At 61.4% G+C, this 8,958-nt stretch overlaps 1 protein-coding gene across 1 annotated transcript; it reads left to right on the top strand.

Annotated features, from left to right (window-relative positions):
• The first annotated feature begins 1,671 nt into the window (after positions 1 to 1,671).
• Positions 1,672 to 7,303, top strand: FBLN7 (fibulin 7). The gene is made up of 8 exons (XM_082481631.1): positions 1,672 to 1,800; positions 3,169 to 3,328; positions 3,887 to 4,057; positions 4,819 to 4,944; positions 5,079 to 5,216; positions 5,312 to 5,449; positions 6,388 to 6,526; positions 6,702 to 7,303. The coding sequence occupies exons 1-8, from the start codon at positions 1,714 to 1,716 to the stop codon at positions 7,072 to 7,074; spliced, it is 1,332 nt and encodes a 443-aa protein (XP_082337757.1). The 5' UTR covers positions 1,672 to 1,713; the 3' UTR covers positions 7,075 to 7,303.
• Positions 7,304 to 8,958: the final 1,655 nt, after the last annotated feature.

Below are 8,958 nucleotides of genomic sequence, written 5' to 3'. Positions count from 1 at the left end.
TTATTTCTTCCTGCATGGTTTTCATGGCGGAGTCCGGCCCTTCCCAGGAGCTCTTTCCTGGGCTGAGGGCACGGGGGGGTTGTAATTGAACGCTGTAACTATTTTTCCTGTATTGGGAGGCGTTGGTATTTGAGCTCTCCACGGCCCGCAGGTAAGGGGCAGACCCTGACCCCCCCCCAGGGGTAACAGCACGGCCGGGACGGACGGTGCCGAGGTGTGGGGGCACACGGTGGGCACAGGTGAGCTCCCCTGTGCCACCCCACGTGGGGTTGCCTTCCCACTGTCCAGGCTGCGCCAGCACCAAAAGGCAAGGGTGCATCTGGTCTTCGTGGCCTTTTTTGTTTGTTTGTTTGGTTTTTTTCCCCCACCATTTGTTGTGGCTTTTGTGATGGGCAGCCCTATGGGTGGTCTGGGCCCCTGCGACATAGCCCGCTGGGGGATTTCATGCTGCGAGACATCCCCATCGAAAATTGCAAGCGGAGCCCAAACAGGAGTAGTAGGTGCTTTGAAATCCCCTTTTCCCAGACAGCAGATTTCCGTCTGTCCACGCCGTGCGCTGAGAAAACCATCGGTCCTGTTGAAGCAACCGGGAAACAGGAATCTCTAAGGGGGTCCCGGGAGGGATGGAGCCACCCTGCGATGGCCTGGCCCTTCCCAGCTGCCCCTTTTCCTTTTTGGGGGGATCTCTGCTCTTTCCATACCAGGGGATGCTCTACAGCACCCGGCCGCCCCGCCATCCCCAGCAGATGGAGCCGGGACCCCACGCACCGCCTGGCTGCCTCTCTCCTCCCGTGTTGGGGTGCCGGGCTGGGGAGGGGGTGCAGGAGTTTCGGAGGAATGCAGGGATGAGGAAGCGGTGCTGGGCTGGCTGGGGAGGGGATGCAGGGGCTGGGGAAGGGGTGCAAGGGCTGGGGAAGGGGTGCAGGGGAAGGAGGTGCAGGGGCTGGGGAGAGCTGCAGTGATGGGGAAGGGGTACCGGGTTGGGGAGGGGTGCAAGGGCTGGGGAAGGGGTGCAGAGGAAGGGGATGCAGAGGCTGAGGAAGGAGGGTGCCGGGATGGGGAGGGGGTGCAATGATGGGGAGGGGGTGCAGGGGATGAGGAAGGGGTGCCGGGCTGGGGAAGGGTGCCAGGCTGGGGAGGGGGTGCAGGAAAGGGGGTGTAATGATGGGGAGGGGGTGCAGGGGATGAGGAAGGGGTGCCGGGCTGGGGAAGGTGGTCCCTGCCCAGCCGGAGCGGTGGGCTGGCGGTGGGCTTCTCCACGGTGTTCATTCGTCCTGGCAGCGGCAGAAACAGCTTTTCTGCAAAAAACCAAACCAGACCAAACCAAAACAAAAAAAAAAGAAAAAACCACCCCAAGACACTGCAGGAGAGCGTCGTGCCGGGGCGTTTGCTTTGCGGGGGGCTGCGCAGAGTGGTCCCACGCGTGGCCGGGGGATGCCCGAACTGGGAACCAGCGCTGCCGCGCGTATCCCAAGGGGATGCGGCGGGGGCGGCCGGGATGCCCGCAGCATCATCCCCTGAAAAGGGCCGGCGGCGGGGCGGGGGGACCCGGCTCCCCGGGGCGGGGAAGGTCCACGGGGGGAGCGCGGCCGCGCGTGGGGCGGGGGCGGCGTGGGAGGGAGATCTCGCCCGCAGCCGGGGCGGGGAGAGGCGGCTGCCGGCGCCCGGGAGAGCCCTTCCTCGGCGAACGAGAGCCGCGGCGGCCGCCGGACCATGCCGGGGGCGCGGGGCCGCCTCCCGCTGCTGCTGCTGCTGCCGCCGCTGCTGCTGCTGCTGCTCCCGGCGGCGCCGGCGCCCCAGGTGAGAGGGGGGATCCGGGGGTGGGGGGCTCGGAAAGGCTTTTGGGGGTGGGGGGGTGGGGGGAAAGGTCCCCTCTCCTCTCTCTCTCCCCCCCCGCCCCCCCCTCCGCCGTGCCGGTGCGCGGTGCCTCTGCCCGCCCGGAGCCCGGCTGTGCCGACGGCGCTCCTGCCCCGGCCCCAGCAAACAGGTGGGCAAAGAGCGGGGAGGGCGAAGGGGGAGCTTAAACAGGGTTTAAACCGGGGCCGGGTTCTTCTGGGCTGTGTTTTTCCTTCTTACCCAGCACCTGAAGTCACTACCGAGTACACCGGGGGCGAAGGACCCTCCCGGTTTTATGGGAGAGCGGGGGTTTACTACGCTTCAGCATCCCGCGGGGAGGTCACGCTGGCTCTTGAAGTTAAAACCAGCCCTAACAAAGAGCTGTTTATTAAAGCGAGCTACATGCCAGGCGTCTATTTGCTTTTGCCTCCCTCCCTCTCGGCGTGGGGCACCCCAGAGCTGCCGGCACAGATCGGCTCATCCTCGCCGGCTGCCCACGACCCCCCGAAACCGCACCGAGGGAAGCAGAGGACAGCGCGCCACTTGGGCTGGCTTTTATTTCTTCTCTGTAGACTCTCGGTGGCTATTCGGAAAGGAGAATAACTTCACCGCTGCAGAGCGTGGGGGGAGGGAAGAAACCCCTTGGGCCAGGTGGGCTGGAGCCCAGCAGCTCTGCTCCCTTCCCGGAGCTCCTTTGCCCCCAGCCTCGTGCCACCCAGACCAGACCCTATGTGCTCTCTCCTCCGCGCGCTCTGTGAACCTCTGAGCTCTGAAGCTGGATTGGCTTGGCTTTGCTCAGCCCTTGCTCTTTTTCTTCGGGTTTCAGTCAATTCCGCAGGAAACCTATAATAACGATGCCCGTCTCCTGCGTGAGTCAGTCCTGTGGTAGCGATCGGTTTGCAGGCAGGAGTCCCACCAGTGTTCCTGGCCCCAGCAGAACTCACAAGACAGCTGTTTTCCTCTTATTTTGTAATGTGGAAGTGGGACAGGGTTCTAGCTCCAGCAGGATGAAACATGAGTTATGGCATCTCTCCCAGGGCTAACAAAGTGATTACAGCCCTGCTCGTAGCGCTGTGTTACCCATTTAGATGTAGGAGAGCACGCCTGAGCTGAAGACTTCTTGCACAGGCTAAAAAAAGTCCTGCGTCTGGGTAAATGGGGGAAAAAAATAAAGTCAGATATGCCGGGGGACATCTGATGCTGCAAAGCTCCTGCACGAGCATCCCCTCCGTGGCCGGGGCAGGCTGCGTGCAGCAGGTTGGGTCCCAGCTGGTGTGGCAGTATGGGACCCGAGCGACGTCCCCCAGCTGAGCGGCCACCCCATCCCCGCAGAGCTGCCTCAGCAGGCAGCAGCTCCTGGCCGCCATCCGGCAGATGCAGCAGCTGCTGAAAGGGCAGGAGACGCGCTTCGCCGAGGGCCTCCGCATGATGAAGAGCCGGCTGAGCACCCTGCACGCCTCCCTGGCCAAAGCCACCCCCGAGCCGCCGGCTGGTGAGTCCGTCCTGGGTCCCAGTGGTTGCTTTTGTGGCCTTGGAGGATGCTGGGGTGGGCAGGTCGGGACGCTCAGAGCTGTGACGGGTGGAGGTTTGGGCATCTTCACAGATGGAGACACCTGTTCCCATGTTGGCAATTTGTGCTTGTGACTTCGGGCACTTCTCCAGCCCGGTGAACCACGGGGAAGCTCAAAAGCCCTTAGCTGCAAAGCAGAGAGCTCCTGGCACACCACTAGGGGTGAGTGGGCTGGAAAACCATGTCTCCTGTGCTAGGAGCATGAGAGGGGTGGCAAGAATGCCACCAAACCCCTTGGCAGTGATGCTCAGCATTCCTGCTGGGCTTCAACCGTGGGACTGGATGTTACCGATTGACCTCAGCAGACCAATCTTTGAGGAAAATAGCAGTTAAAGAGGAGGTGTTGGAGGAACTGGGTGAACCACGGCCCAGGTAGAGTTGGGGACAGGAAAGATAAGGTGGTGCTCCCCCAAAGCACCTGCCTGAACACTGACTCCCCCCTCTCCATCCCCCCCACCCCCCACCGTGTTGCTCTTGCAGCCTCCTGCCCTGCCCTGCAAGCCCCTGCGGACGGGAAGAAGTTTGGCACCAAGTATTTGGTGGAGCATGAGGTTCACTTCACCTGTGACCCGGGCTTCCAGCTCCTGGGCTCCAGCACGCGGACGTGCCAGGCCAACGGCAGCTGGACCGGGCAGGAGCCCCGCTGCGCAGGTACTGCTCCGGGCCGCCGCAGCCGCGGTCGTGGGGCTGCTTCGTGCCCGGGATTGCCCGCGGACATCATTTGCAACAGCGGGACGCGACTTGGGTTTATTTAAACATGGAGGATTATTGGGGTTCGCCAAATAGGGAGGTGTCGCAGCTATTGCTGAGTCCCAGCCAACAACCCATGGATGCTGCAGCTCCCACGGCTGTTGCTTTGGGGTTTCTCATCCTCAGGGAAAGTTGGAAATTACAGCTGGAGCCTGACCCGGAGCTCAGCAGCAGGGATGAGGGGGAAAAGCATCCATGCTACAATGGCTCCCTGCCTCGTAGCAAACCTTTGCACTGGGGCAAAGAGGTAACGGGCACAAACTTGAGCACAGGAAGTTCCATCTTAACACGAGGAGGAACTTCTTTCCTCTGAGGGCGGCAGAGCACCGGCACAGCTGCCCAGAGAGTCTCCCACTCTGGAGCCATTCCAAACCCACCTGGACGTGTCCTGTGCCACTGCTGGAGGTGCCCCTGCTCTGGCGGGGGGTGGGACCGGGGGAGCTCCAGAGGTCCCTTCCAACCCTGACCAGTCTGGGATTCTGTGTGGGGCACCGCAAAAGCATGGGAAACAGCCGGTGTCTAAGTTCAGCAAAATAAATGGTTACGATGTGCCGTGGGGTACCAAAGCGCCCCAGTGCACGCGGCAATCCTGTGGCTTGCTTCCCAAAATAAAATAAAATTAAATGGGGCTGCTTTTTTTTTTTTTTCCCCCCCACCCCCAGAGATCAGCGAGTGCTCGAGCAGCCCCTGCCAGAACGGCGGGACGTGCCTGGAGGGGCTGAACCAGTACAAGTGCCTCTGCCCCCAGCAGTGGACTGGGGCCGCCTGCCAGTACCAGGCGCAGACAGGTGGGTGACCCCCCTCGCCGGTGTGGGGGTGACCCGCCACGCTCCAGGCGTATTTCGGCACCTCGCCTCATTTCAAACCCCATCCTGCGGTGTGTGTCCGTGTCCCCCCCCCCCACCCTTTCCTCCTCCTCCAGCTCCCCCTGCCTGGAGCGTCACGGACGACCCGGCGTTCAGCCGCCAGCCCCGCTGCGCCCAAATCGACCGGACCCAGCACTGCAGCTGCGAGCCCGGCTTCCACATGAGCGGCACGGCCGCCAACGGCCTCTGCCAGGGTGAGCCACGAGGAAGGGAGAGGGGAGGGGGGCGGGCACGACGGGGTGGGCTGCGGGGTCTCGGCCGTGCACCCCTTCCCCTCGTCTCTCCGCAGACCTCAATGAGTGCGAGGTGTACAAGCGGGAGGGGGGTCCCCGGCTCTGCGCCCACGCCTGCGTCAACCTCCCCGGCTCCTACCGCTGCGCCTGCCCCAGCGGGTACGTCCTCCTGGGCGACGGCAAGAGCTGCGAAGGTAAGGGGGATGTTGTGGGGGGGGGCTGGGAACCCGCGGGTTTACCGCTTTTTCCCAACTTGCACAATTGCTTTTTTTTACTTCCCCACCCCCACCCCTATTTTTTTTTTTTTTTTTTTTTTTGTCTCCTCCTTGTTCGCAAGCATTTCTGCGTGCAAAAATCTCAGTGGGTTTGCAAAGAGAGGTGGTTCCCACGCCGGGTGCGGAGGGGAGGAAAATGATGGAGGTTCAAGCGCTGGCAAACCTGCGTGATGCTTCGGGGGCCGCATCTCGTGGAAAAAGAGCGCGGGAGCCCCGCTGCCACAATGGAGCTGTCCCCTGTGAACCGGGCAGCCCTGAGAAGAACCACAAACAGCATTAAAAAGCGAGAATTTAGACAGCGAGGGGTCAGCTCGGAGGCCAGCAGCTTTTCTTAAAACAGGGGAGTTGAGGTGCGGGGTTGAGAGCAGAGCAAAGCAAAGAGGCAGCAGGTAGGGATGGTGGGTGGCCAAAACTGCTGGTGTTAAAATCTCCTCCGGAAAAAAAAAAAAAAGAAGTGGTTTTTTTTTTGTGCTATAAAGTGTTGATTATTGCAGTTCGTGTTGAGAAAACTCACGCTTTCTCCTTTTCTGCCCGATTTCTGCGTGTTTCATAGCATCTTGCTAACCCTCCCAGCAAATATCTGCATTGAAAGCTCCCGATTTTATTGTCAGGTATCTTAGTGGTTACGTAGGTGTTTAATAAATAAGAGAGATTGTGTTTTCAAACAGCTTAGCCGCAAGTTAGGAAAATAAGCTGCCCTCCTGCCGTGAGAGCGCTGCCATTAAGCTCGCTGGCCCAGGGCAGAGACTGGGGGAGGAGAGCCGGCGAAGAACGGGATTTTGCCAAAAGGAACCCCTCAGTGGGGTCGGTTTGAGGTCTCCAGTGAGCTCGACCCGCTGCCCGCCCCTCTTTTGCAGACATCGACGAGTGCGCCCTCTCCCAGGATAACTGCACGAGGGGGACCACCTGCATCAACACGGGGGGGGGCTTCCAGTGCGTCAGCCCCCAGTGCCCTCAGACCACCGGCAACGTCACCTACGTCAAAACATCACCCTTGTAAGTGTGGCAGGCTGCAAAACCTGGCCCTGCTTCGGGGGTTTTTTTTTGGGTGCTGGGTCCCAAAAACATATGCCTATGCGCATGGATCCAATGCCACCGAGGGGGAGGGGGGGCACGGATCCTGCATCCCCGGGGTTCCCTGAAAACCTCCCCCCTGCTTTTGCCTCTGCAGCCAGTGCGAGCGCAACCCCTGCCCGATGGAGAGCCGGTCTTGCCACCAAGCACCCAAAACCATCTCCTTCCACTACCTTCCCCTGCCGTCCAACCTGCTGACGCCCACCCCGCTCTTCCGCATGGCCACGGCGGCGGCGCCCGGCCGGCCGGGACCCGACAGCCTGCGCTTCGGCATCGTGGGGGGCAACAACCGCGGCCACTTCGTGATGCAGCGCTCGGACCGGCAGACCGGGGAGCTCATCCTGGTGCAGAGCCTCAAGGGTCCCCAGACCATCCAGGTGGACGTGGACATGTCTGAGTACCTGGATCGCGTCTTCCAGGCCAAGCACGTGTCCAAAATCACCGTCTTTGTCTCTGCCTATGAGTTTTAGGGGAGGCGGCGGCTCGGGCGGCTTCCCTGACGGCGATGGTCCCTGCTCAGCATCCTCCACCCGAAAGCGCTCGCCCTGGAGGCAGGCGTATAATGGGAGCTCCAGGTGACATCCCACGCTGAAGCCTCTCTGCAGCCAACCATCCTCCCCTCTGCGTTGAGGTTTTATTCTGCCCAGGCGGCTTTTACACCCACCTATGTGGGGGAAAAAAACGCAAATGAGGTGCAAAAGAAACGAGGTGCAGGGGTTACCCGCTCGCTGGGGCACGGCAGCGGAGCATCATCCTCACCCAGGGTTCCAGAAGGACGATGTCCTGCAGCCTCAGTGCCTACCCTGCGCAGCAAACAGCGGCGAGAAACCACGGCCCTTATTTCCTTTTTAATTCCTTTTTTTTTTTTTTCTTTAGGAAAGAAGTTAGGCTGGTGCGTACAGGAGGAGGGAGGCTTGTAGTGGCTACCGCTCTCCTCCCCGCTGGCCCGGGCTTGCTTGCACCGATCCCAGCCCTGCCACAAGCACGCCTCCTCTCCCCTCGGGATGCCGAGAAAACCCACAGGAACCCACGGGGAGGGGGCTGGTCTGGCATCTCAATCCCCCAGGATTGACTGGGAGCAGAAAAATCCCCGAACATCCATCCCTGCAAAGAGCTGGCTGGCTCTCGGTGCCCTCCTCGGCAAGCGGGACGTTGCTGCCGGGCGCAGGCGGAGAACGAGCGCTGGTGATGGGCTGGGGCCACCCCGTGCTCCAGCCCATGGGCAGCAGCAGCGCCTTCAACCTCCTAAAATGGGCTGCACGTGTGCATCCCACCACCACCACCACCCTGCGACCTCGCTGGGGGGGGTGGGGTGGGGGGAGCGCTTGGGTTGGGCTCGGTGCTGGCGTCGAGGGAGCTCGAGGTGTGAATATTTCATTTTTCAATCAGCCGCAGCCCCCACCCCGCTGCGTGTGAGCAGCTCCCGGCATAGCTGGGGTTCGGCTGTAACATGTGCCGGAGGGGGACACTCACACACACACTCACGCACCACCACCACCCTCCCCCCCGGTGTTGCACCCTTCCCCGTTGGTACCCATCCCTCGGTGCAGCGCTTGTGCATGTTAACCACAACCCCCCCCTCCCCCATTATGCATGTTTTGTCCATTACGCTGGTTTTAGTACAATTAAACGATGATATAGCCTCTGAGCAGGTGCGGAGCGAAACGCCCGACGCATGCGCGGCCGGTGGGGGGGGGGGGGGGGCACGGTCACCACCCGGACGGAGCTCTCGCGGGGGCAGGGGGGCTCAGGGTCCATGGTTAGCTTTATTTTTTGGCTTTACGTTGCTCGGAAGGGGCTGGCTGGTGGCAGGGCAGCTCATCCCCAAAGCATCCTCTGGAGGTCTCAAGGAAGAGGAGCCGGCTGCTGCCCCCGCCCCCCCAAAAAAAAAAGGCAGCGGGGCAGAGTCCCCTCGGGGTGCACGGTGCGTGCGCTGAGCTGCACCCGCTAAAATCCTTCCCACTCCTTCCGATCCGTGCTCAATCCTTTGGGGGATCGAGCTCCCGGGTTTTTTTAGGGGGTACGGCTTATCTGTGGGAGCCCGGGAGGGGGGCAGGACCTCTCCCCGCAGAACAAGGAGGGACATTCAGTGCCTGCTCCTCGCCGCTGTCGGCACGGGGCTGCTGGAGCCCGGGCACGGCGGATGGAGGATGTTTGGGTTGGCGGACGCTCCGGCTGGACGGCGGAGCTGGGCAGGAAAACGCATCCCGGGGTTGTGCTGGGGGAGGGAAATGAAAACCCGACAGGCTCGCTCCTCCACCCCAGTGCTCGAAAAAAAAAACCAAAACAAAACAAACAAAAATATTTAAAATAAAATGCTTTTTTGAAAGTGTAGCTGCTTTCAAAAGCAGGCG

Source organism: Vanellus vanellus (assembly GCF_965231255.1).
Source record: "Vanellus vanellus genome assembly, chromosome: 3".
In the NCBI taxonomy this organism is placed as follows: Eukaryota; Metazoa; Chordata; class Aves; order Charadriiformes; family Charadriidae; genus Vanellus; species Vanellus vanellus.
The sequence above is the reverse complement of the archived record's forward strand: the minus strand, read 5'-3'. Positions and strand labels throughout refer to the sequence as shown.